We start from the raw sequence: 27,988 nt of genomic DNA, 5'->3' as shown, positions 1-27,988 counted from the left end.
CCTCCCAACACACCGCCCAATCGGGTGGGGCTCGCCGGTGACGCCATGGGCGGAGAGGGAGAGAGAGGGAGGAGGCAAAATGGCGCCGGGGGGGGAAAGGGGTGGGAGGTCCCCAGGAGGAGGGGGGGGGTGTTGTGGCTGGAGGCACGGCGAAAGGCACGCGTAACAAAAAGCACTCGTAAAAAAAAGCACATCCACCGCGATTTTAATAAAGGAATGTGTAAACGCAAACTGCTCCCGCTGCCCCCTGCTTGCCCTGAAATGAGGAAGTTTGGTGACACAAGAGGGCACCTCCAAGCACCCCGATCTGCTGAGGCGCCTGCTGACTGAAAGGGTGGCACCAAGTGGGGCGTGGGGCAGAGCTGTGCAAAGATGAGCTGATGGCAGATGTGAGACCCTCTGGCGCATGGTGGGCGTGGAGGAGCACGCAGAGGGTGCGCTTGGTGCTTGTGAGCTGTTCCCTGCCTCAGCACCCTCTGAAATCCCTCGCTATGAGGGTGGTGAGGCCCTGGCCCAGGCTGCCCAGAGGAGCTGTGGCTGCCCCATCCCTGGCAGTGCTCAAGGCCAGGCTGGATGGGGCTTTGGGCAGCCTGGGCTGGGGGGAGGTGACCCTGCCCATGGCAGGGGGGTTGGAAGTAAACAATCTTTAATGTCCCTTGCAACCCAAACCATCCTGTGATTCTATGATTTTCCCACATAAGAGACTACAGTATAAGTTGTGCATTTTACAGTCACAGGTAACACTTTTGCAGGCTGACTCCAAAGGGATGCACATGAAACCAACCTCATGTATCCTGCTGTTTAAGCTACCCGAATACCCTTCCCGTGTCCCTCCAGCACAGTGTGGTCATCCTACTCTGCTCTTACCCTCAGGACTAGGATATAAAGGCTGCCTTTTGTTTCTCACCAGCAGCACAGACATGGCCTGCCAACAAGATTCCTGTCCCTGCCCTCTAGGTATTGCCCAGCAAGTCACATTTGCTCAAAACTAAAGAAAACAGTTAGCCTGTGCCTCTCATATGCTTAAATTAACACAGTTGTATTATAGTGTATCCATTCCTGTTTTATAGCATATCCATTCCACATAAAATAAAAAATGTATATTTAGGACTTTTGTTAGATTTATCAGAACTTCAAGGATGTACTTAATCTATATCAAAAAGCAGATTGTTCTTTCCACTTCTTAGAAGACCAACACTATCAAGGTCCTCTAGCTTAGTCTAGTAATAGAATCAAAAGCCAAAAGTGAAGAAAATCACATACAAAGACACTGGATTGTTGGATAAAGTGCAACAGCTATCTTTATTTACAGGATCCCAAAGGACAAATAGATATGAGATTGTAAATATCTGACCACCTTCTCTTTCAATACATGTGTAATTTGTCTTTGAGCTCTAGTCTGGAACAGATGGATGGAGATGCCGCTGAAGTTAGACAATTTACAACACATATTCCTGCTTTTCTTCTCATCTCTGTGACTGTCTCATTTCAGTGTTAAGGCATTTGAAGTCTACAGCATGAAAGCATGTTTTGGTATGCCCACCTGTAAAAACAGGAGATTGATGACCTATTTTCCAGGATGGTTAAAGTATCTTCAAATCCGAAGTGAGCACTGATGTGCACTTGTTAGCTAGGAAATGACAGGTTGACATGGAAAAAGCTGCTCACTTCACGCTCCCACAGCCACATGGATGTCGCTTGGGGTGATGTGCAGGACACGGTGCTCTGCAGATATGCCCACGGGCAGCACGGTGAGCCAGCCCACGTGGCAGGCGCTGCATCCCCTCTATGTGGCATGTGTTGTTCCTTGCTCTAGTGAAAAAACAGGGATGTAAAGGAGTCAAAGCACAGCTGCTGTTGTGAGGCAGACTGCAGACTGACCCGACAGGACCCAAGTGGCTGAGGGAACTGGGGTTGTTTAGTCTGGAGAAGAGGAGGCTCAGAGCAGACCTTATGGCTCCCCACAGCTTCCTCAGGGTCGTCCTCTGCTCACAGATAACTAGTGATAGGACTAGAGGGAATGGCCTCAAGTTGCACCAGGGGAGGTTCAGGGTGGAAATGAGGAGACATTTCTGCTCAGAAAGAGCAGTCAGGCATTGGGACAGCTTGCACAGGGAGGTGGTGGAGTCACTGTCCCTGGGGGTGTTCAAGGAAAGGTTGGATGTGGTGCTTGGGGACATGGTTTAGTGGGTGACAGTGGTGGTAGGGGGATGGTTGGAGCAGATGATCCTGGAGGTATTTTCCCAACCTTAATGATTCTGCGATTCTATGATTTTTTTAAGCATTAGGCTCTTTGGCTGGGCTGAACACAGGGAGGCACCACATTCACATGGAGAATTCTCAGAAGGTGTCATGCCAAGGGATAGCTGCAACACAGGAGGAAAAGGGAGAACAAGAGGATGCCACAGAGTGATGGAGAGCTGTGAGGGGGTGACAGAGCAGAGCGTGTGGGAGCACTTGGTGCAGCTTCTGGCAGCGCCCCCAGGGAGAAATGGGAACCCCAGCTGCATGGTGACAGCACGGGTGACAAGGCACTGAGGTAGTTTGACTCCCCAGGACGGGGAATTTCAGGTTCTGAGCCAGGAAAAGAGACAACTCGTGCTTCTGCGGGGAACAGACACCGAGGGACACCCAGACCCGAGCAGGGGGTCCCGGGGCCGCCCCCCCCCCCAACAACCACCGCGGGGGGGCGCCGCTCCCCCCCGACGGCGCGCGTTGCCTAGCAACGGCGGGCGGGCGGGGGCCGGGGGGGCGGTGCTAGGAAACCGCGGGGGAGGGGGGGCCGTCAAGCGTCGCCGCGATTTGTCGCAAAGAGGTCGGGGGCAATGTCGTGAGGCGCGGCCCGGCCCGGCCCGGCTCGGCTCCCTCACGCCTATGCCCCCAGCCCTGGCGGCCGCCTGCTCCATGTGGGGCCCGGGCCGGGCTCTCGGCTTCTCTCGTTCCCTTTCCTTCTACTATGGCCCGGAAAACAGTTAGCAGGAAGCGGAAAGCGGCGGCGGCGGCGACCGCCGCGGGGCCTGGGGGGCTCCATGGAGAGCAGGTAGGCCCCGGAAGGGGGGGGGGGGGGGGGGGGGGCGGTGTGAGGCGATGGGGACACGGGGGGGGGGGAGGGGGAGGCCCTGAGGCGGGAGGGGGAGGCCCTGAGGGGGGTGTCCTGGGTCTGGGCCCCCCCCCCAGCTTTGGGTTCAGCCCCTTTCCTATGGGTTCAGCCCCTTTCCTATGGGTTCTGCCCCCTCCCCTTTGGGTTCTGCCCCCCCCCCGGTTCCCGTTGGGTGCCGCCGTTCGTCCCGTAACCGCCGCCCCCCGCCCCGCAGCCATGCACCGGGCCGACCCCAAGGCCGGCCGCAGGAGGCACACGGCCCCCACCCCGGTTGGTCCCCAGCTTTTCCCCCCCTCCTCCTCCCCTCCTGTGTCCCCAGAACGGTGGGGGTGGTTGGGGGCAGTCCTCGCCTGCTTAAAATGTGTTTGTTTGTTTGTTTTCCTCTGTTCTCCTGTTTCTGTAAGCAGGGGTGTTGGTGGAGCAGCGTGGAGTGATTGGGGTGTCGCTGCGGTGTTGCTTCCATGGCAAATATTTGTTTAATTCTATAATCTTACTGAGGCCGGCAGTGCCGAGCTTGTCGGGTGTGGTATTTGGTAGGGCGGCCAGGCGGACTTCAGCGTGTTGGATTTACAAGGGCGTTGCTTTAAGTTCTTCTAACTTCCGCGTTTATTTTTCACAGTATGGGTGGGATCACTCGGTTCACAAAAGGAAAAGGCTTCCCCCGGTGAAGCGGTCCCTGGTGTACTACCTGAAAGGTAGAGAGGTGCGGATGCAGAATGAGTCCAGCTACCACCGCTTGTTGCATGGATACGCAGCCCAGCAGCTTCCCAGCCTCCTCAAGGAGAGAGAGTTTCACCTTGGAACCCTTAATAAAGTGTTTGCCTCCCAGTGGCTGAACCACCGACAAGTGGTGTGCGGGACAAAATGCAACACAGTAAGTGCCACCTCTCTCTCTCCTCTTTCACTTGCTTGTTATTTCTCCCTCTCCCCTTTCTCCGTAATCCAAGCGTGTGGGCTGCCAAGGAAAACGTTAGGAAGTAATTACAGACAGAGTCAAAATCATACATGATGATTTTTCAATGAATGTATTATTTAGCTGTGGACTATTCTCATCAGAAAATGTGGTTCTGCACAGGTGGCTGTGGACCAACCCATGAGGCTTGTGCTCAGCATCTCTAATCTGCACAGGGCAATTGTCTTTTTCTGGAGATGAAGTGCAACAGGGGGGTTGAATCTTTCTTCTTACCTTGCAAATAGGGAGTTAGTGACTGTCCCTGTGATTTCTCAATGATAATGTCTGAAAGAATGTACTTAAAATTCGTTTTTTTTTTTCTTATTCATCCTCAGTCAGTTTGGTTTTATGTGGTATTCTGTCCTAGTGTTCAGGTAACTCATCTAGTTCACGTACTGTTACATCGTTTTACAGACCCTGAAATCACAGGGTCTTAAACTAATGTTTTGGATCTGAAAAGTTATAGGGGAATATTAAAATAGTGTCTTATGTGATTAGTAAATGGAGGAGATTATACAAACAGGTAAATCTTTTCTCCTGGAGCTGGTGGTCTGGCCTCACTGGCCAGTGCTGCAAGTTCGCGTATTTAGTTCTGATTGAATTAGAGCAAAATTTGGAACTTGTTCTTCACAGGTTGGTTAGTCCCGCTGAAATGAGCTGAGTGTTGTAAGGAACGTATAGATCCAGCAGCTTATAGTCCTCAAAGTATGTGAGTCGATGGGATTGCTTCTCTGCTTTCATGACTTCTGAGCAGAAGCTGTGCTCTGCGGTCTGACTTGCAAGGGAAACAGATCTTTCTTTCTTTATTTATTTTAAGTGTTCTACAGTTATTCATAGTTGCACAGCAGGAGTCTTTCATGTAGCAACTTTAAGGCCTAGCTGTATAAATAAAACAGCCTTGTAACAGGAATCTAGCAATGTAGAAGCTTTCTGCCTTCTTTCTCCACATGTGCTTATCACCTCAGCCGGTCAGCAGCCAGCACCCTTTGTGGAACAGCTTCCAGGAGACAAACTCCTGCTGAAACACCAGCTCTCAAAATCCTGCTTGCCCAAGCGAGGTCACTGCAGGCTTTGTAGTGCTGCAGCAGTTTTGCTGTGTCCTGTAACTCCCCTCGTTCCACAGCAGCAGTGGTGAAGATAAATGGGCAAGTGCGTTGTTAACGCAACCTTGCAGAAATTGTTGGTGGCCAAACAATCAGGGAACTGAAGAGGGATTCAAGCACATTGTTGTTAGCTCTGCATATGCTGCAGGAGGTACGTGCTTCTGCAGCTAGGCTTACATTACAGATGGACGTTGTGTTTTGTTAGGCGAAACGTACTGATGGCAAAAATCAACGTCCTGATGTAAAATATATCAATTAGGAATGCTGTAGTAGCTTTAGCTTGCTTGCTTTGCACTCACATTTGAGTAGAGAGTTGAACAACGAACGTTTTAATTGCAAGATTTTCTCTCTTATCTCCTGAGCAAGCAATTGTGGCATTTAAATTGGGAGTGAATCTAAAACAACTTGTCTAACTTTAATGGAGTTCACTGCACTGGTGTTGCATGTAATTAAAGTTAATGCAACAGAAAACTATAAACCAAAGCAATTGCTTTAATCCAAGCTTAAACATGGCACGGGGAGCTTTTAGCAGTTCATTTGTAGATTGCCTTTGGCCATGCTGTGCCAGAAGTATTCACTATTTTTAATAACAAAACAGAAACATGCTCTCATCATAAAGAGGAGCTTTGCTTTTAGTCACCTGACAGTACTGGTCACCATAAATGTTGAAGAGAATATGGAGCTCTCAGTCTGTAGTTCACTTTTAATGAGTGTTAAAACTTGTTGCATTATTTTCGGCAACTTTTTATCCTAAAAAATATCCCTGGGTATGCTTCTGTATGTAAAATAACTTTATTGTCTCTAGTAAATCATGCTGCTTGCAGTTGGACAGCTGTAATTAAAATATTTGAGTTTCTTATAGGTGCATGCTTTTTTCCTAGATTTGTAGATACGGAACCTATCTGAGCATTCACGTGTCTGAAAATTCAAATGCAATCACCTGGGGTTTTCTGAGGCAGGAATAAGTTTGCAAGGATTTTCTTGGTTTTGTATACAGTGGGCTACTTAGAGGTATTGAAAAACTAATAAAGGAACAAGCACATCTGTGAGGTGCAGGTATTTAGGCTGTGGCACCAGGGCACTGAAGTTACCAAAAGCTGAAGAAAAGGAAGAGGAAGGTGCTTTAGAAGATACTTTATCTTAGAAGAAAATACTGTCTGTAATCAGTGTGTTGTGTTCAGGAATTGTAGAGAAACTTTGAGACTATGTAGGAAACAAGCTTATGGCAAAAGAAACCACTGAACACTGGATTAGTGAACTACTCATTCTTTTTTTTGTATGCTATTTTTCAGGAAGTGGCGAGGGATAAAGCAACTTCTGAAAAAAGTTCAAATCACCATCTTGCAGCTTATTCTGATACCTTAGTCCTGTGTATATGTTCAGGACATAATTTTGTTAATTGCGAAGTTAAGCGTGTAGAAGTACCAGAGCTGTAAATCATTCCCTAAATACACAACACTTATTAGTTTCCAGTTGCTTGAGAATCTAATTGCCAGGAATCTAATATTACTTTTTTTTTTGGTTTCTCAGGAAGGCCTGATAGATATGTTTGTCATTTGTCTTTTTAAACACGCAACTTTCTTAATGAACATTCTCTTCTGGTTTCTCAGGGGGCTTTTCCGAGTCACGAAGGGTAGCTTTCTGGTGGCCAGCTGGTACTTCTTCTCACCTTGGTAGATTTGCATGTTGCCTTGGATGCCCTGCTGTAAATGCCCAGCTCTTGTTTCTGCTTAGAGCTTTTTAATTAGTTCAGGAGATCCCTCGTCTGTTCAGTGCACCTCATACAATTATAAACAAGTCTGGCAGTCGTGGGATAGCAGTGGTGAGAATACAATGCGTAGTTCCTCCTCCAGCTGTGAATATGGAATGTCTGTGGGGAAAATGATTTCCACTTGCTTTGCGAGGTAATGCTTGCTCTGGTTTTGCCAGCAATGTGAGGAGTCAGGAAGACTGCTTGTTTCCTGCTCCCAGGGAGGGAGGGGGAAGTCATGTCACCACGGTTCATAACTGCTCAGAGTCCACTGAACGCCATACTTTGGTCACTGTAAATAAACCTCTGACACTTGTAAGTGACACCTCCGTTCACCTTGCTTTCAGTGCCTTGTAAGTAGAGAGTCAGGTGTTGTTTCTTGTCTCTCGGGAGGATTTGGTTTTCTGTCAAGTACATGTGATGCCCGTGCCTGCCTTAAGGGTCTGTTGGTTTCCTTGCCAGGTATGGTGTGGGCAGCCCAGCTGCCCTTTAGCAGACCAAGTCTTTCACTTCTCCGTCCTCTGCCATCTGCTGACACACGTTAGCTGTCTGCCAGCCTCCTAAAACTACATGCAGAGGACAGGACGCAAATAAAAACTGACAAATGTGACTTTTTGGCAGTGAGTGTGTTCAGTGACATCAGATGTGTATGCCCACGAGCTGGAAGGGCTTCATAGCAAGGTGGGGTGCTTGGTTGCAGTGCCTTGTCTCTGGAAATGTGGATTCAGAGTCAACTTGCTGGCTTCTTTTACTTCTGCTAACTTCTCAGATGTTCCTTCATGTTCTGGGTTGTTCCTCCCTCTTTGGACCCTTTGAAGGAGGATGTGTAAGACCATTCCTCTTGTGCTGCTTGTTCTCTGTACTGCACAACCTGTAAGTAGGTCTTGTGCTAAGATTAGTGCATGTTCTGAGCTCTGCTGGAAAGGAGTCCTACCAGTTTGAGATCTTAGTCTTTAAGGATTCAGCATTTCTTTGGGGCTTGGCACGTAGCAGTGAATCTGCATTGCCATGGAACTGGAGAGACTTATGCCAAGCGTTCTATGAACTTAGAAAACAGAGATGTTGGCAATCTGGATAAAAGAAGAGATGGAGAAATGGGAAGAAAAAAGAAAAAAAAATAAACTAAAACCAGTGCTACTCAGTGCAACCAGCAATGGTATTAGTGTAATGACTCTGTAAGCATTGTATTAGTTCTGTTCTGATCGTTGTTCTCCAGATTGTATCTACTGTGTCATTTTCCAGCTTGGCTGAGGGTGACACTTTGGTGATCAGCTTCAGTCCGGAGCTGTGCCGGTGCAGGATGTGATGTTCCCACCTGCTCGTTCCCAGTGTTCACGTGGCTGTGGAGGCAGCTGGGCAGCTGCTGTGTGTGCAGGCAGGTTTTTGCATAGGGGTAATTGTCCCTGAAGGCAGAGAGGTGATGTGGCTGACCTGGAAGCTACCTGAGCACCGCTCCTTGCCACAAAGGCAGTGACACTGGGTGGGTGAAGAAGCAGTGTGTGAATTCTTGAAGACTGGCTTAATCCAATTGTGAAACTCCGTCCCAGCTTACTCTCTTGGTGACTCTATTTTTAGCAAGGCAGTATGCTTATTTCAGGTAACTTCAAATGTTAAAGCAAACTATAAGAATGCTTCCGGGACTTGAGAGCAGTGTGTGAAGAGCAGGGGTGCAGAACATAACACGTATACTTGCCTGAAGAATAAGCAGTCTTTTGTGCAAGTTCCTTGTGCTTCATGAATCCAGGTCTGTCCTGTTTGTGTAATAAAACATAGTGTAGCTCAGGGTGGCACGCTTTGGTTTTGTTCAAACTGGTCTGTACAATCAACCCAAAGATGGGGCAACATGTTCCCTGCTGTTCCACGTGCAGGGCTGGCAGCAGAGGACACAAGGTAGTCTTTATGTGCTGTTGTGAAATAGCATTTCTTTCAACAATTTTCTAAGCTTGTTGTCCACACGAAGATTAGGCTTTTCAAACTTTTTCTCACCAAAAATAATATGATCAGAATGTTTCCCAAAGTGGTCACGGCTAGATCAGATGTGATGTTACGGTGGCATATGTGAAAACATCACCTGCTGCTTTGCTCAGTCAAATTCTTTCAGTTACAGATGCGTGGGAAGGACAGTTAGATGTAATGAACGGGTCGCTTTGCCCCCTCAGCCCTCCCCCCAACTGTTGCCTCTTAAAGGTAGGTCAAAAAATGAAGCAGACTTGATGAAGAGCTCGACAAACTGCTCTGCTCTCAGTACTGCATGGACGAGAAGGTTGGGTTTTGCAGTGCAGTGTTGTCTTCCAATAATTTGATTCTGTGCCACAATCTTTACTTCTGGCAAACTGATTAATGAAGTTCCTTAGTTAATTAAGCGGGACGGCTTCCTGATGAACTTCACTGTTAGCAGCTTGACAAGGGAGCCAAGTTGTATGGGAGCCACAGGCCCAAAGAACTTCTCACCGTTCTGCAGAACAAAATAAAACCAGGCAAACACTTGATAATTTCATGGGGTGTGAAAAGTACGGCCAGATCCTAAAAAGTCATGACTGTGACAAATGCAGTATGTGGCCTTGCCGCTCTGCCACGGTCCTTGAGCGATAGCATTGTTGCAGGCTGTACATCTGAAATGCCTTATTTTAAAAATAAACAAACAAACAAAAAGCAACATAACAGGAGGGGAGATAAGATTTCAGTCACATCATTCTCCAGCATGTTTCCTTGTCAGAATAACATTGTCCTACAAAGAACAAGATAGCTGACCCTGCTTCATTCCTCACAAACTAAGTGTGGTCCTTGGACTTCTGGCAGCTGGCCAGAGCAACCCTCGCTTGAGGTCCTGACCGTCAAGTTACTGGGCATGCTAACGCCTGACATGCACACACACTTCATTGGTGGAGGAACCAAATTATGTATAAAACGGATTCAAGGGACAAGCAATTCACTGTTTGGTTGCTGGGAGTTTGCACCTGTTTTTTTGAGGCTGATTGAAGCTTTTATGTAATGAATAAATAACTGAAAAAGAAATTGTTATTCCCACTTGGTAGGAAGGGGGTTAAAAAAGTATAACACGGGTATCAGCTCTTTGTTAAGAATCTTAAGGGCTGCTTTGGAGTTGTTTGCAGTTGTGTTTATTTCAACAGCACTGATGGTACCAGTTTGCTTGAAAAAAGCAGGGTAACTTGTTTTCTTCAGATTTATGTAACTGCATGCTGGAGGTTTGGCTGCACTCACTTAAAAAGTCAGGTATTTTGTACTTGATTTCCTGTCGTGTCCTAAACTCATAAAATAGCGCTCAATTTTCAGCATTCTTAGCTGGGTGCCTGTTTTGCTAGACACTTTTAAAGCCCAAAAGGGGCGAAATATTAACAATGTCTGTTTGGCTCTTGGCTTCTGTTTGCTGGATTTATAGGGAAAGATTTCCTGGCATTCAGCGTGAGTTCAGCTTGCAAGTGTGAGCTGCTTGTGAGCTTCCTGCCATGTCCCAGGTGATGCAATACTCATAGCACATGCAGGCAGTACTTGCTTATTTTGTTCTTTGGTTGTTGTTTGTAAACTGCCTGCAACTGGTTCCTTACAAGTCTCTTACTAACTATTAGGGGAGTAATTCCTGCTTAGAGCTTAACAGCTGAAACAGCAAAGCCAGTGTCTTAACTATGTCAAGTTTCATGCTGCAAGAGCAGTTGCAGCTCTGGTTAAGGTAATGCTGTAAAATTGGAGGAGAAAAGTGAGAAAACAACAGAGCAGTTAAAGGGCTGAGGATGGATTGGAGTGGGGTGGGAGTAGGTGAAAGCACTGCGAGAAGTATGCCCTGGTACTTCTAAGGATGTCTTCGTTTGGAAACTTGTTACAAGAAAATGAGGTTGAAGATCCAGAATTGAAGTGTGAGGGTCTGTGATACTTCAGCATTGTGTATTTCCAAGTTTTTAACTTGGAGATACACAACTTTAAATTTTACAGTCCAGTAAGTTTACAGTTCATTAAAGAAATTTCATATTTAGAGTAAGTCTTGTTCTTTAGTTATTAGCCTGGTGTCAAACACAGGTGTGCAGTGGTGGTGTTAGACTGGAGAATGTGAAGGGTTTTTAATTTCAGTGCTAATATCTACTGAGATTCCCTCTGAAGTGTGCATCTCTAACAGCTGAAATATGGCTTCCCTGAATCTGGGCCTCCTGAGATTTGGATGCGTTTTCCTAATTAATGCTTCTGATGCTAGCTTTAGGACCTTCAAATGACCATTGTAATCCTGAAACTTAGGTACATAAAAGTTTCTTTTTTTCCCCCCTCAGTAATTGAAGGAGGATGGGGAGGGAATTGTGAGTTTCTACTGGAAGGAAATACTAAAGAAGAAAAGAAGATAAAAGCTCACAGGGGAGGATGAGAGGAGAGGGAATTAGTGGTCATCGTGTTCCTGTAGTGCAGGTGTTAATTCTCAGGGATGAGGTTAGGGCTGCTGCATGCATTCTGATTTCACTGCTTGTCTTGGGAAGTGAGCCGCGTTGCGAGGCTGAGCAGAAGCGAGCAGTGCCTCCTTCCTACTCAGCTACGCTTCAGCTGCTGCCTGTCCCCCTGACACCTGCATACAAAATAAAGAACTGAACATAAAAATTCAGTCACTGTAGGAACTGTGATCTGTTTGTGCAAGACTTCTGACTACAGAGGAGGATCAGTTGTGGGTTGAGGATGGTGCATAAGTCTAGGTACAAGGCATAAATAGTGATGAATAGGTCATGGCTTTCTCTGCAGAATGAGTTTAACATAACATACTTTAACAGATTTTGATTTGACATTAATATTCTGCTAGCTCAGTACATCAGAAGTAACAGGCTACTAAATCTTGTTTAAATTTTGCTTCTTATTAAAGAGCAGAGATCAAGTCTGTGAGTTCCCCCAAAAATCTTGGGCTGTGATTTTTTTTTTTTACATCACTTTCCTTAGTGCCAAGTCAGCTCACATACTCCATTTCCTTGCTTCTCATTCATGTTCCCTCACAAGATACTGTCCCTTAGTTACACCAATGTGGCTGTTAGTGCAGCTGCACTCTGAACACCTGTGGAAACAATCCAGTGCAGGAGCCTCCCAGATGAAAGTATGCTTTGGCAGACAGGGTAAACCATAGTTTGCAGAAACTAATTTAAACTTTACCATTATAGTAAACTATAGTTTACGTAAATTGAGTTTACCATTATCATAAATTATAGTTGTATGCATTGGAACAGATTTAACTTGGTGTGCAGTGATGTCTGCAGACTTGCAAGGCTTTATAACTGATCTTTCTGCCAAGGAGACGGTGACGTTGAGCTACAACTTCTAGTCTTTTTGCAGACTGATGAATGTAGCTAGATATCTGTTTCTTTTTTTTTGATATTCACACTGGCAGTACTGTGTTTAGTCACTGTTCTGTGCATCACTAGAAAATAAGCTCTAATTAAATAAACTTCTAAGGTGTCAATTTGTCAAAGCCGAAACTTCAATATGTATCCTGATCTGCGCTGCAGGAGATTTGTGCCCAGTGCTCTTGGGCTTACTTGCACTTTGGAGGTGGGTCTGTCTTTCTCCCTGGTGTTAAGAGAAACTAGAAAACAATTCTGTTTTGTCACAGAAACGAACAGGGCAATAAACTTCAGATTTGAGGGCTTGGTTAAATGGGAAATGTGCAATGACAACTTTTTCTCCTTTCTCTTCCATTGCATTCAAAACCAAATGGGATCATTGAAATAAAACCCAGTGTAAATTAAGCTAGTTCACTAGTTTTAAGTAATAAATTATACATTTTTTCAGTCATCTTGCAGGATTTATAGCCAAAGTGGAAATCTTGTTTTTCTGATCTTTGTTCAGCAATGATTTGCATCTGCTGTTTTTTTTTTTTTTTTTTTTTTTTTTTTTTTTTTTTTTTTTTTCAGTTATTTGTGGTAGACGTCCAGACTGGTCAAATTACCAAGATTCCTATTCTGAAAGACCGTGAACCTGGCATGGTGAACCAGCAGGGCTGTGGTATTCACGCCATTGAGCTCAACCCCTCAAGGACCCTTCTGGCCACAGGTGGAGACAACCCCAACAGTCTTGCAATTTATCGTCTGCCTACACTTGATCCTGTCTGTGTGGGAGATGTAAGTGGGAATATTTGGGGAAAGCTTATTCTGCCAATTAAAAGAATTACTACTTTGAAGTGCCTGAGGTCAAAGCGAGGTTAGATTTGGGAGTTTTGTGGTGAAGAGTGAAGAATTTCTGAAAGGTTTAAAACGTTCCTGATAAAGTGGTCTTTCTTGACAAGATATGTTAAATACAAGTGAGGGGCATGAACACATGAAATGGTTCTAAGTCAGATTTCCTCTTCCTTGCCCTCATTCAGGTCCACTTAGATTACTTTTAAGCGTTGAAAATACAACCACATCCTAAATGTTGGTCTAATTGTGATGATGAAGGCTGAAACTGAGACACACAGCTAGTTTTAGTGAAAAAGCTCTTGTGATAAGATTGAAAAGATGTTGCAAGTTATTCAAGCTTTCCCCTTCTCCTGTGCAGCTCTACGTGTGCATTATCCCAGAGGCAGATCTTGCCTTTAAGGATCAGTTCTAACCCCGTGGCTTATGGCACTTTGATATAAGCAGCACCAGAGTCTATTTCTGAAATGTCCTCATACTTTTTTAAAATAGCCAGTCTTGAAAAGAAAAAGGCTGAAGTGAATACAGTGGTGTCCCAGAAGCCCTTCTCTCATTTCTCCTTCCTTTTGACTCAGGCCTTAGATGTTACTGACAACGGCAGAGGTTGGAGCTCTGCAGCTGGCTATCTGCTGCTGCTGAAAAGGCTTGACTCTGAAGCTCTTCATGACTTGCTATTCACTTGCATGCTGCTGTGACTGCAGCTTTTCAAACAGAACTACAGGCTTAGGGATCCCCCCAGGTTTCTTTACATGCCAAACAAAAGGTTCTTGAAGTAGTAGTCTTGAAAAATTATTCTGTAGCTTATCTATTGCAAACATAATGTTTTAGTTACCATTTATAGTAGGGACATTTGAGGAAGCGTGTGGCTATTTTGCAAAAAACACTGCTTTCAAAATGGAAAATCTAAATTCTTAGATGTGAGATAAATTTGTCTTCAGTTTAAGGCCTGTTTTTCCATCACTTAATTGCTCTCTAACTATTAATTTTATATGCTAAGTTTAATGAAACTAAAAAAAAAAAGTTTAAATTGCTGTGGGTTACTTAAACTACTACAGATTGATACTGGGATTTCACCTGTATAATGTTTCTAACATAGGTCTGTTCTTCTTATGCTTGTACTAAAACTCAAAGTGAAAAATACTTTGCTGCTTTGAGAGACTACTCTAGAATATAATGGCACAGCAAATCTGACTTTTTTTTTCCTTTTAGGATGGACATAAGGACTGGATATTTTCAATTGCGTGGATCAGTGATACCATGGCTGTTTCTGGTAATCTTTTTTGTCATTATTTTACTATACTGATGTACAGCACTTGGTAAATCTTAGGGAATCACCTTTATCAAGACATAAAGATAACACAGTAATTGTAATAGTGCCAATAACCAGTATTCCTGTTTCAAGTGCTTCTGTTTGTGATTTTCTGCGGGTGTGTGTGTGGGGGGGAATAAATGCTCCAAACCCAACACTTTGTAATACTTCAGTCTATGATATAACTGGCATTTTGTCATGATTGCACTTGAAGTGTAGGCTGGGCCTATATGGGGTCTGCTTTGAGAGCTATCTACTAGTTATCCTTATGTCCAGCATTTTGGGGTCATTGCAATTAAATGTGTCAGTTGAATTCACTAAAGGTAGGAGCCTGGAGCCTGATTACCTTTGTTGGTTTCAATTAGTAGGAGGAAAGAAGTCCTTGAAAGAGGTTTCAGCCAACCCCCATGGTCTGAATTTCTTCTTTCTATTGTTTGGAGGGAGTTTAATTGGGCAGCTTAAGTCTTGGGTTTATCTGAACCCAGGTGTCTTGAGCGATATAACGTAATCACTAAACCATTTTCTTAAATGTTTCTCACTGTTTCAGAAAATGCCTTTAAACCCAGTTAAAACAAATGTGTTTGCTTGTTTGGGTTTTTTTGAGGCATGCCTGGTACTGTAAGTAGACCTTCGCATTGTAGAAATAACTGATAAGAGCCCCCTTGAGACTTTGAATAAAAATTATCCTGGGGATGAGAAGCAAAATTTCCGAGAGCCTGTTACAGTGCATGACCTTCAGTTTAGAACTTTCAAGTTCTCATTTCTGAGTTTTAAATTATATTTAATATTTATATAGCTCTTTAGTATCTGAGATTCTTCTCTTTTTAAAAGAGGTCAGTAGGGTCTGGCTTGGGTACTGCTACACTGAAAACCACTTGGAACTAACTAGCTTGGTTATTTAAACTACTCTTGGTCCTTAAATTATATTTTTTTCTAATATCAGAGGGATTTCACTGTTTTTCTAGTAGGCACTGACATGAGAGGGTCTCTAAACAGTGAGTTACAAGGGAAGGATTTTGTATGAGGGTAACTTCAATAATTTCATGTTATGAGTTAATAACTTTGGAATACAGCAGAGCAACAATGTTTACCTGGAATCCTGTAAAGACTTTTTAATGAAAACTCAGTTTCTGTTATCAAGCTGTTAGTAGTTACTGCTATATATGTGCATACACACGTGTGTAGGTAAGATGGAAGCCAGTAAGAGAAAAGGTCAGTAACTGACTTTTTAGTAACTGGTTGGATAACTGGTGTAACTTCATAAAGTATTACTTAAGTAAAGGCAGCAGTACCAATGTCCTAGTGCATTAATTTAGTAGTTTACTGTCTGTCTGTGGTGACAGTGTATATAGTATTCCATACATGGGTGTCAGACTGTAGATGACAGAGAACTGTCCCGTAACAATTCAAGTATTTGATTTTTATAATTTGCTTAGCTATTTAAAAAAAATAAAGCTAATCCTGGAATTTGATTTTGAAACTAATACTTACGTTGATCCTTGTGAGGCTCCAACCTAAAAACCTGCATTGCAAAAATCATTTTAAAGTCTGAGGAGAACAGCAAAGATGATTACAGAAATCCAGTGGTGAGATAAGGACCCAGTGAGGCCCAGCATGGGATGCTGAACTGTAGCTCTTAATGTTTTCTGCATGCTCAAGAGTGGATGTATGAGTAGAAAGGTGGTTGCCATGTCCTCTGTTGCATGAAACTTGTAGCAAGATGTATACTCTAGTCTGCAGATGTGAGACACCAGGGAAAACTTGTTAAAAGCAATTAGCAAGTCTGAATGCTTGAGAACTTAACAGATCTAGTTGGGGAAAAAAAAAAAAAGACGACTAACCTCTGACATTTGTTTTAATAATACATCTGTTATTGCAATCTGTAACTGCAACTACAAAGCAGAAATATTTGAACTCCAGATACAGAGGAATTAGTAATTACCTGTGAGTTGGGAATCAAAATGCACAACTCTTGTTAACTTTCCTTGGGGTAGGTTAAATGTCACAGGAATAAAGAGATGGGCTTTTTTTTTTTTTTTTTCCCATTACAGACAGTAGCACACTCATACAGCTCGAGGTTAGAGCTTCAGCAGTACATTTTCTCATTGCTGTCAAAAATATTGAGAGAGTGCAGAGTGGGCCATGGGCTTGATTATTCTTGCCTTTGTTAGCTTCAACAAGAACAAGGCAAAGATTTGCCTCTAAAACAGGCAGCAGTGTATTTTGATAGTCAATAAGCATAAAACGAAACATCTTGACTGTGAGCAGCTGTGACTGCGGGAGAATGCAACAATTGCTGTACTGACTAGACAAAGATTTCCATGCCAAAAGTTCCAAACTAAAATGAATAATTCCCTGGATGAGCCTAGGGTAACCGATGATACTCTCCTTAGCTTCAGGGCCAACCAGTTAAATGCCATACATTGTCTTTTCCCCCCTGTTAGGGCTATTATAAGGGACAGCTTCCTCCTAAAGTCTGTCAAGATATTTAGAAATTCTACTGCTGAGCATTCAGCCTCCATAAGAAGATTGGGTGCCATTAGAAACCATCAGCATGTAAATTGAGTAGCAGGATGTAATGGCCATGCTGCCTGCTGCTATGCAGTGCCATTAGGAAGTTCCTTTTGTATTTGTCTGCTGGGTGATGGTGGCAAATGACCCAATCTGTCTGCCAGGGGGCAAAGCCATCTTACGATGCACTGGTATTCAACACTACTTCAACAAGATGTTTTGCTTATGTGTCTTTGCAGCTTATTCTTTATGATGTACCAAAGTCTATAAGTTGGCTGATGTAGATATTTAGTCTTTTCTAGAATCTTCAAGACATGAAATACAGATTATGCTTTCTCTGTGAAAGAAGGGATGTGGTTTTTGTAGCACAGGGAAGAAAGGGGTACGTGTCAAGTCTGTAAGAGCTGACTTAGATGGAATTGAGTTGTCTAAACACTAGAAGGGATGGGCAAGGGGCTTTGGCTAAGTCTGCACTGATCAGTGAACTGAAGTAGTTCAGCTTTCTTTGCCTACTCTGATTGTTTCATATTTTGGCTTAATATTGTGAGAAAAATCTCAATAATTTTCTTCAGACAGGATCTTCTGTGAAGCTATTTTATTCGCGATTGCAATGGTGGGCATCCTGCCAATTACAGAATCACAGAATTGTCTAGGTTGGAAGAGGCCTCCAAGATCACCCAGTCCAACCTCTGACCTAACACTAACCAATCCTCCACTAACCCATATCACTGAGCTCTACATCTGAATGCCTTTTAAAGACCTCCAGGGATGGTGACTCCACCACTTCCCTGGGCAGCCTGTTCCAGTGCCTAACAATGCTTTCAGTAAAGAAGTTCTTCTTAACATCCAACCTAATACACCCCTGGCTCAACTTTAGCCCATTCCCCCTCGTCCTGTCACCAGGCACGTGGGAGAACAGGCCAACCCCCACCTCGCTACCGCCTCATTTAAGGTATCTGTGAAGAGCAATAAGGTCACCCCTGAGCCTCCTTTTCTCCAGGCTGAACAAGCCCAGCTCCCTCAGCCGCTCCTCATAGGACCTGTAGTCAGCCTGTAGTCAGCCGACTATCCACCATCACCCCCAGGTCCTTCTCTGCCTGGCAGCTCTCCAACCATTCCTCTCCCAGCCTGTAGCTCTGCTTGGGGTTATTGCGCCCCAGGTGCAGGACCCGGCACTTGGCCTTGTTGAACTTCATGCAGTTGACCTCAGCCCATCGGTGCAGCCTATCCAGATCCTCCTGCAGAGCTTTCCTACCCTCAAGCAGATCGACACACGCACCTAACTTGGTGTCATCTGCAAACTTACTGAGGGTGCACTCGATGCCCTCGTCCAGATCATCAATGAAGATATTAAAGAGGACCGGCCCCAGCACCGAGCCCTGGGGGACGCCACTAGTGACTGGCCTCCAACTGGACTTGGCTCCATTCACCACGACTCTTTGGGCCCGGCTATCCAGCCAGTTTTTAACCCAACAAAGCGTGCGCCAGTCCAAGCCAAGAGCAGCCAGTTTCTTGAGGAGAATGCTGTTGGAAATGGTGTCAAAAGCCTTGCTGAAGTCAAGGTAGACCACATCCACAGCCTTTCCCTCATCCACCCAGCGCGTCACTTTGTCATAGGAGGAGATCAGGTTCGTCAAGCAGGACCTGCCTTTCATAAACCCATGCTGACTGGGCCTGATCACCTGCTTGCCTTGCAAGTGCCATGTTAGGAGCTCATTATAGTAAACAAATCATAACCTCTTATTCCCTATTACCTGACACCTGATCACCTCCCCTGTTTCCTCATTGACTGAGTACTACAGGTTCACAAGCTACTCAACGCTCCTCTGTACCACATGTGTACAATTTTTTCTTTAACCCTTTAATTTCTCCTTTTTCTTTTTTTTTTTTTTTTTTTTAATTTTCCCTTTCTTATGTTTTGAGAACCTGTCATCATTATTTTACTGTTCCCACATGGCTCATCCTGTTTTTCTCAAGCTTTCACCTTGTTTAGGAACAGTGAGGCCTTGTACTGTCTGCTTACTTACTTAGCATTTCTCCTTGTTATGACTACCCAAATACCTTGGAATACAAAAAAAGTAAACTCTACTGCAAAAACACAGCTTAGTTTCTCACAGTATCTCCAAATTCAATAGAAAAATGGGGTGTTTTGCTTGTTCAGCCTCAGTTCCTTTTGTTTTTTAAACAAGAAATTTCGCAGTTTTCTGTGCAGATATACACTGGGATACTGGCAAAAATCAAATGACCCAAAATCTGCATAAACCTAACAAAACTTTCTCAGAGGTTTTTGCAATGACTTAGCAGACACAGTTATCTCAGCCTTGGTAAGCTGGGCTAAATGTGTTGGCTCTTCTGTCACCTCTGAATTTATTCCATGTGTGAATCTCTAATGATGATTGTGGTTTTTTTGGTGGTCACTTTGAAAACAGATTCAATGCTTAGAAGCCATACAGGAAAAAAACACTTGACAATGAGGTCACGATATTACTAACTTAGTAGCTGAGAAAGATCCTGTTGTTAATCCTAATTAATGATGCCCAGCAGTGTGTTCAGTTAAACTAATGGCAATAGTATCCTTTCCTGTTTCCAGCCTCTACTGTTTACTTCAGTTCCTTCTTTAAAAAAGGGCAATTACATCGATGTGAAATGCTGTTATGTATGGGCTATTCATCCAGGTTCTCGGGATGGTTCGATGGGTCTCTGGGAAGTCACAGAGGATGTGCTGTCTAAAAGCGATGCCAGGCACAACCTGTCTCAAGTTCCTGTCTATGCCCACATAACACACAGGGCTCTGAAGGATATCCCCAAGGAGAACACCAATCCTGACAATTGCAAAGTCCGAGCACTGGCTTTCAACAATAAAAACAAGGTGAGTAAGCTTTTAAAGACAGATGAGAAGTCCTAAAACTGTCCAGACATACCAGAAAAAAACTAATCTAAGTCAAATATATTGGAGAGGCAGCCTAACATATTTTTCCCTGATTCTTTTGTTTCCTTCTCATATGAAATGGTTGTCTTCATCTGCTGTGTCTACCTCTGCCCCCGAGTGAATCCAGAAAAGCTGGAGGCAGGGACGTCATGTATTTTTCTGAGAAGGAACAATTTGACTGTGGGTTTGGTTTTCAGACCGGCACCCAGAGGGGGAAAGGGGGAATGTTTACATGAAGCAGAGAAAGTACCAAAACACCCCCTTGCAGCTTGAATCCCACTCTCTGGTGTGGTTGTTGCTTTCCTTCACTCTTAATGAAGACCAGCTGACATTCAGGTAGTTCCTGTTTTGATAGCTGAGTTTTTACTGGATTGCGCAGCAAGCGAGGTAACTGACACACAGGGCAGGCACCACTGCTTGCTCTGGTGTTATTTTGTTGGCATTTGACAAACAAAACATTAACCTCCCCCCATGCTGATCTCTTGCTATTACTAGAGATGAAAGCTACTGGAGCAAGTAGGAGTAGCAATTCATCCTCCACTGCTTTTGTTTCTGTCCTCACAGAACAGAGGAGGTCTGAAGCCAAAGCAGGCATGCTCTCAGCAACACAGTGCTCCTGTTGGCTTTATTTTTCACCGTGTTAATCACTCCTCTGCAATGAAGACTTCACACAGCTTTTTCCTATAGAGTAGTGCCTGGAAATAAATGATGACTTTGGGGTCAGAATAAGTGTGGGAGCTGCTAGTTGCTAACTAGCTTGTACTGTCTAATAAGTGATTATTTGCTTGTCTAACAAGATCTATATTTTTAAAGTTATTTTTGGTTATTTGTTTTAATAATTCTTATTCTATCTGGCACCTTTGTGCTATCTTGTGTTCTCTCAAGATCAATGTGAAATGAAAAGCTATCTTTAATCATGTACAGGATGAGCTCAATCTGGAGAATGTAGCCTGCCTAGTTGAGTGTGAGGTTTATAAGGGCATTTATAATACGGAAACTAACTTTCTTTTTTTTTTTAAATCTTAACAGGAGCTGGGAGCTGTGTCCCTAGATGGGTATTTTCATCTTTGGAAAGCAGAGCACACGCTATCAAAGGTGCTTTTCTCTTTTGGCATTAAACTTGGAAAATGGCCTAGCATTTATTGCTGTTCACTATTTCTTCATCTCCTTTAAATGCTTGAAGAAAACAACAGTTTGTAAAAATAAGCTTTGTATAAAATGTACTAAAAATAAAATTTGAGGAGAAAAACTCACTGCTCTTAAACTTATGCCAGCTCTGCATGAGTTGAGTGCCCTGTTGCATACAGCGTGGGTAGTTTTGTAGCAGGGTTCATCAAAGAAGCTATACTTGTTAAAGTGTAATTGCAGACTAAAATCAGGCATATCTCTGCTGGTGTATGAGGTAAGCTTTTTCAGGGAGCTGATGCCTCTACACCTGTGGAGGTGGTAACAGCAGCTTAAAAAAAATTAAAACAATTTGCCAAAACTGTCCTTTGTTCTTCAAATAATACTTCAGCCTTTAGCATTCCAGTTTGGTTTGATAAGGCATCCCATCTCTTCCATGGCTTTTTCTTTTTTTTTTTCCTGTGGGTCAGGTTGTTGGTTTCCTCTTTAAGTTCTGTTTTTGTGATGAACCTATTTTAGATGCTTTTTTCCCCACTGCAATTTACTTAAAAAGAAGCTGAACAGAAAAATTCTGTAGCATCATGCTCTTTTATTGTAATGTTTTTTGTTTTTTTTCCTTCCTCTGTTTCCAGTTACTTTCCACAAAGTTGCCATACTGCAGGGAGAACGTGTGTTTGGCTTACGGTCAGGAGTGGTCAGTTTATGCCGTAGGATCACAGGCGCACGTCTCCTTCCTGGATCCGAGGCAGCCATCTCACAACGTTAAATCCGTCTGTTCCAAAGAACGAGGCAGTGGTAAGAAACTTGTCAGAGTGCTTCAATCTGTTTGCTTTCAAAAGCAGCAATTTAAGATATGCTTTTTAAACAAATAAGAGATTTTTCATGTGATGTGTTAAATCATTAACAGTAGATGTAGATTTTGGTTTTAGGCCACTTGTCTTGGCATAAGACAAGCTACAAGCAACACTGAAACTAGATGATTTCTTAAGAGTAGCTAAATTGTGCACCATCCAAATCGTAATGAACTCTTTAAAGTCTACATCTTCAACCTTTTTAATGTATTTCTCTAATGTACTTCATCTCACAGCAAAGTCAGTTATCTTACCACTACTCGTACTGCCTAGTCTTACAGTTTTCTCTGGGACTGGAAGAAAAATGCAGGTTTCTGCTCTTTGCTATCACATTTGGAGTCTGTGCTGTGAGTGAATGCTTACTCTGATGTTGAAGATGAGTGAGATTTCTGACTTTCAGTGTGTATTTGTTTAAATACAAAAGCTTACTCAAAAAAAAAAAAGTAGCAATAATAGTCATAGAATGATTATAGACATAAGTACCGTTTTTTTTCTTCTGCAGTCTCTTCAATTGAACCTTATGCCAGGGCCAAGTGTAAGCATTGTCAGGGTGCTTGATCCTATATGCTTCTTCTCATGTCCTTTATTTTGAAGCATGAGAAGGAAGCACTGTGTTGAGATTTTCCATCTTAAAACATACTACTCCAAGGCTAAAAAGTTGCAGTCCTTGTTTAGCTCAGCTCTGAGCGTCAGTCTCTTCATTGGGCAAGTTATCAAAAGAGGGTGCATGTAAATAAAACTTCCCTAGCCCTTGTCTGTGTTTACTGGAGTTCGTGTGGTGCTGCCCAGATAAATGTCAGGGTCTGTTTCTCTGAGATATGGGAGAATTTTCTTTAGGGTGAGAAATAATGGTTCACCAGCCCTGAACAGCTTTCCAGCACCAGCCTTTGCCCTGAATCACAGCCAGCCAAGGCTCTGTGGATGTCCTCTGGTGCTGTTACTCTTCAGTATCGTAGGGAAGAGGTACTAAGACACAGGAGTGCATTGCCCAATGGTGGATGGAAGTTTCTGCCCTGAGTATGTGATCCTGCTGGGTGTGATCTGTGCGTAGATAGCTTTTCTGAGATGCTGGCTTGAGCCTGGGGAAGGCCTTTGTTCAGCACCGTTTTCTGTTATGCATAGTGGGCAGATCTCTTCTTATGGCACTGGTTGGGGCACTGAAGTAATATCGCTTCCCAGGGTGCTGAGTGTTTCAGCTTTCTATTGATCCTCCTGGGACATGGGGCAGCAGAGGCTGCAGAAAGGAAAAAAAAAAAAAAAAAGTGCTGTCAGCTTGCAAAATGTACCCAATGAATGTGGGAAGTTCACATAAACGTCAAATTATTAGTGTTGTGTGCATATAAACAGGGTAGAGAGAGCACGATTTTCAGTCTTAGCAAGTTAGAATCTGTTTTTTACCAAATATAACCTTAGCTGCTGTACATAAGAAGCCAATTATGCTTTTTAGCATTCTTGTAAGTGTTGCTTTTCTTAGCAGCTGTACAGGAATACGTAGGGCCCTGTACTCTAGTTCCTGATCAGCAAAAACTGCTTTCTGCTTGGCTGGCATGTATTGAATTCTTTTATGCCCTTGACTTCACACCCTGAGAACAGCAATGTTAACACAGTGGACAGAGCTTGTGCTGCACAGACTGTGCTTGCTCTTTGCTCAGGACATGCTACTGCATCTTCATTTCCTTCTGCAGTATGTAGGGCCTCCCTCTCTCTCAGGAGTAAAACTCAATTTGTTGACCCAAACACATGACCATAGTACAGCGCTGGGAATGTTAGAGAGCTTGCCTTGTTCAGTTCTAGGCACAGGCTGTGCTGCTAGTTTGTGAATAATCTGAGGTGGTACTTCAGGAGCCAATGTGAAGTGCTGTTCTTCAAAAGGTGTTCTAAATATCTTAGTAATGGATACACCACTGGTTCTTTCAGCTTTTTTTTTTTTTTGATTAGGAAAGGATCCACAGTTCTGCATTTCATAGCACTTTTTTTATTAATAGATAGCACTGAGAAGTATGCCATGTGCACTGATACACCACCTGTTTCTGTAAGTAAGCGTTCTGCTGGGTTTCTTGTCAAGAGCACTTTTGTAGCACAAATTGGAGGATGTCTCCTCTTGTGCCCGTCTCCCCTTACTCAAGTGACTGCTCTTGCTGATTGAAGAGGGTTTAAAGCCTTCTGAATGTATCCTATGCATTTGGAGCTCTGAATTAAATTGGAGGTTCTTGTATGCATCTGGGAAGTCTAATGTGGCAGGTGTGAGACTTGCACAGTGGTTTACCACCTATTAAGACAGCAACCATGGCTTCACCTCACATCAGAAGCTTGGCGGTGTTGCCTGCTCTAAGCATGTGTCACAGATGCCCGTGGCTGTGAGTGTAACACCAGGGTGTGGAGGTGGAAGGATGAGGATGTGTTTCTACTTGGGATTCTGTACAAAGGGCAAGGGAAAACTCCCTGGCTGCATCCACATCATCTGGATGCCTGCTGTCGTGTGTCCCACTGAGCATACTCAGCACAGTACAAATTTTATGACTTCCAGTCCCACGTGGGATGGTGACAGCAGTTGGAACGTGAATGTAGCTGGCGTAACTCCCTTCCCTTCCTGTTTGAATGCTGGCATAGGCTGGATTTAGAAGGTACCTTAAATAGGGTTTAAGAGCAGACTTTGAGTTTATAACCCAGTATCACGTTGTATGGGAAGAAAAAGTATAGAAGTGGTGGGATTTCTTCCATGTAGAGCAGTAGCTTAAGGTAGAGTGCTTACACAGAACAAACCTTTGGCACACTAGAGAACAGATGACAGGACATCTCACAAGCTGCAAATTCCTACATGCAGAATCTCCCTGAAACTGCTGAGGAATGTGGTGCTGCTTGGGTTGTAGGATGCCTGCTGTTTTCACTGCAAGGTGAAGTGCTAAAGATGCCAGCTGTAAAGAATCAGGTGTTTGTGTGAGACTGCTTGAGTAGTGATAATTTAAAGATTCCTCAAGATCGTGAATTATTTAGTATCAAAGTGATTAATGATGATTATAATTGCGTACAACTACTTTTGTTGCTCTAGATCTGCAAGATGCATGTGGTGGAAGCAGAGTAATTTTTCTCATTGTCTCTTTCTCACAGCTTGGCTGGTAGCTAGATAAGGGAGAGCTCGTGGGAGACACCAATATGCATCCTTTCCACTATGTGCTGCCATGCACTCACTCCTGCTGGTTCACTTAGAGGCTCGTTGCAGACAGAACAAGCTTGCTCTTGATCTTAAACATCTTAGATCTTTGCTTATCTGGCAGAGCTTGGGCCTGCTGAGGATGAAGCTTCTTGCTATGCTCCATCAGTGGAGCAGATGGCCTCAGAGAAGAAGGGGAATAGTGTGTGTGTATATACACACACATACGTACGATTTTACATATGTATATTATGTTACATACAAATTGAAGCTGCTGCTTCAGTAGTATAAATGGGATTTATCTACACTGCTCCATAGAAGTGGGAAAGCTGATGTGGAAAAACCTAGCAGGTAGCTTTTGTTGAAGGAAAGCATTGGACATCAAGCAGCAGCACTGCAGAGCCAAAGCGTGCCTGGTCCTCCCTGGATTGATTTTATGTCCTTTCTCTGATTGCCAGGTATTCGATCAGTGAGCTTCTACGAACACATCATCACCGTGGGAACAGGGCACGGCTCCTTACTGTTCTATGACATCAGAGCCCAGAGGTTCCTGGATGAGAAGCCCCCACGTGCCTGCTATGGACAGAAGCAGAAATTAGGAGGAAGTGAAATTTTGAAGTTGACTACGGGGAAAGGTTGGCTGGTGAGTAGTAGCTGGTTCAAGCCCTATAGCTACAAGCTGTTTTTATAGTGATGGGAGCTATCTGTAATAACGAAAATCAAGAAATGCTGCAAGATTTTTTTCACAAAGGTATTGAGTGGCCAGCTGCTTGAACGTAAGGCGTACTGACTACTCTGCCTATGCACTGATCCAAAAATTAACTAGTTCTTCCTGCTCTTCATAGTTTTGATTGTAGTCTGTCTTCTAGTTGTTAGTACATCAAACAAATTATGTTGTCTACCTTAAAAGCATGCTAATTTAATGTGGTACTCTGAGAGATTTAGTTTAACTTCATGCAGTTTTAGAAACTCTGGTTTCCTGAAATAATGCCACGGCAGGCACTTGAGTTCAATGTCCTGTATGTTGCTATAAAGCAGTTAATGGCCATGTCTAACTTCTCTCCATTATCTTTTTTATCATTGTGATGCAACTTTAAAAATTAATGGGACTTGCTATCCTCCCTACCCTTCACCCTCCCCACCTCCACTGTTTGGCGCAAACCTCCTCAGAAAAAGCTTCAGGAAGGCTCTGGTATCTTCCAGTTCAAGTTGGCCTGTCTAAAGCTTCAGGGAGTATTAACAGAGGAAAAGATCCCTCTCTTAGGCTCTGGAAACTACATTCTGCTTCTGTGAAACAAAGCTTTCTGTTTGTTTGGCATCAGTAACAGTCTGAACTTTCCTTTAACAGAATCATGATGAAACCTGGAGGAATTATTTTTCTGAAATTAATTTCTTCCCAAATGCTGTTTACACCCACTGCTACGACTCGTCTGGAACAAAACTCTTTGTGGCAGGAGGTCCCCTTCCATCAGGACTTCATGGGAATTACGCTGGTCTCTGGAGCTAATGATAGCTCTTTACAAATGCTGATCTTTATTTCCACCTTTTATTTTCTTTCATTTTTTTAACAATGAAATTGTGTGATGCCATTGAGTTATGATTTAAATGCAAGTTATTTTTAGCAGAGTTTTCTGTTGGTCTCCAACAGTTTTATACATCCTTTTGAACCAGTTTTTGCTTTAACCTTCTCAATCCTTTATATGAAGGGTTTTAGAAATCCCTTTTTATTATATTTGCTCCAAATGACTTTTCCCTTGCATTTAAGCTATCTTGGCCATGTGCCCTCTCCCCTACTTTGCTGTGAGGTAGGATTCCTTTCTACTAGAGTGGTTGCTCCTGGGCTTTCCGTGAAAGTCTAGGGGCTGCGTGTGTGCAGGTACTTTGTGTCAGTTACATTACCTGGAGCGAGGACTACTTGTAATTAAAAAATATTAAAAATATTTATAAGAGATAAGCTACTACTTTATCTGCAGAGCCTGGCCCTGGCCTGGGTTGATCTTATTTTTTAAAAGTACAAGTCTAATGACACTGTTTATATGTAGAGGAATACAGTAATTTTAAGCTGTGCTCATCAGAGCCCAGGGACAAATTCCCCAGGGTATTGCCCATCAAGTCCAAACTGCAGAAGCACAGGAGTTCCCAGAAATGCATTTGCATTTGAATGGTAGTTTGCAGCAGTGCCAGGAGAAAAAAAAAAAAAAAAAAAGGTCTTTTATTCCTTTTCTGCCTGTCCCAGGTATCAGCTTGTGCAGCTGGAGGTTGAATAGACTGTCCTGCAGCATGGCAGGGTGACTTTACACTGAGGGCCTGCAGAGGTGATGAAAGGAAAGGGGGGGGGAGGGGGCTAGGGACGTCTTTTTTGTTTTTTTCTTTCTTGTCATTAGAAAACGAACTGTGTCTAACCATTTTGCAGGTGAGACAAGGTTCCCAGGTGGCTCCCAGGCTTTCCTGTTGTAGCTCACGGGTACAACAGTCTTTGTAGACTGCCTAAAACCCAAGATCTCTTGTTTCAGATTGTGGGAACTTTCCCCCCCCCTTTTTTTTTTAAAAGCTGTTCAGGTTGTTAGCCATCTCCTTTGATAAGCCAATGGACTATTGGCTTATCAATTGGCAAATAAACTATTTTTTTCTCTAAGGTTAAAGAGTTTGTCTCAGACTTGTCTAATGCAGGCTAAGAGATTACCATGTAGCAAGAGAACTTGCTGTTAGCTCATTGTTGCATTACCATCCGCCCTCATCTAGCTTGCTGTAGGAGAAACTCAGTCTTTCCCTGGAGCCCCCTGCTGCCTTTTCCACTTGAACCACCTTGAACTTCCTGTGGGACTGTGACTGGGGAGGATAGGTCTGATGCCTTTTGGGTCCATCTGTGAAGCGTGTGCATTCCAGTGTATGGTCTTCTCTACCACTTGGTTGAAATGCAGGGCTCTGGGGTGCTCCTCCTGGTCCTCTGGCAGCACCAGCAACTCTTGCCTTGTTACCAATGCCTCTGTCCTCCGCTGGGATGAATGCCTGCCCCCTGCCCTCGTCACCTCTGGAGCAGCGTGCACCTTGCTGC

The 27,988-nt window shown here is 43.7% G+C and overlaps 1 protein-coding gene across 2 annotated transcripts in view; it reads left to right on the top strand.

The window, feature by feature from the left end:
- The first annotated feature begins 2,837 nt into the window (after positions 1-2,837).
- The window catches only part of DCAF12 (DDB1 and CUL4 associated factor 12), a 31,980-nt gene continuing 6,829 nt past the window's right edge, over positions 2,838-27,988 (top strand). The window contains exons 1-9 of one of the 2 annotated variants that reach the window (XM_084304894.1): positions 2,838-3,040; positions 3,720-3,974; positions 12,797-13,003; positions 14,267-14,327; positions 19,553-19,746; positions 20,836-20,901; positions 21,564-21,726; positions 25,392-25,576; positions 26,282-27,245. In XM_084304894.1, the coding sequence (XP_084161020.1) occupies positions 2,957-3,040; positions 3,720-3,974; positions 12,797-13,003; positions 14,267-14,327; positions 19,553-19,746; positions 20,836-20,901; positions 21,564-21,726; positions 25,392-25,576; positions 26,282-26,440 (1,374 nt within the window). In that variant the 5' untranslated portion in view covers positions 2,838-2,956 and the 3' untranslated portion in view covers positions 26,441-27,245. Of the gene's footprint in view, positions 3,041-3,719; positions 3,975-12,796; positions 13,004-14,266; positions 14,328-19,552; positions 19,747-20,835; positions 20,902-21,563; positions 21,727-25,391; positions 25,577-26,281; positions 27,246-27,988 lie in introns of those variants that run through there. The other variant, XM_084304893.1, reaches the window with a different exon arrangement.

The sequence above is a fragment of the Netta rufina genome (genome assembly GCF_964035555.1).
Source record: "Netta rufina genome assembly, chromosome: Z".
NCBI classification, from domain to species: domain Eukaryota; kingdom Metazoa; phylum Chordata; class Aves; order Anseriformes; family Anatidae; genus Netta; species Netta rufina.
Note: the sequence above shows the minus strand (reverse complement) of the source record. Positions and strands in the feature narration are given on the sequence as shown.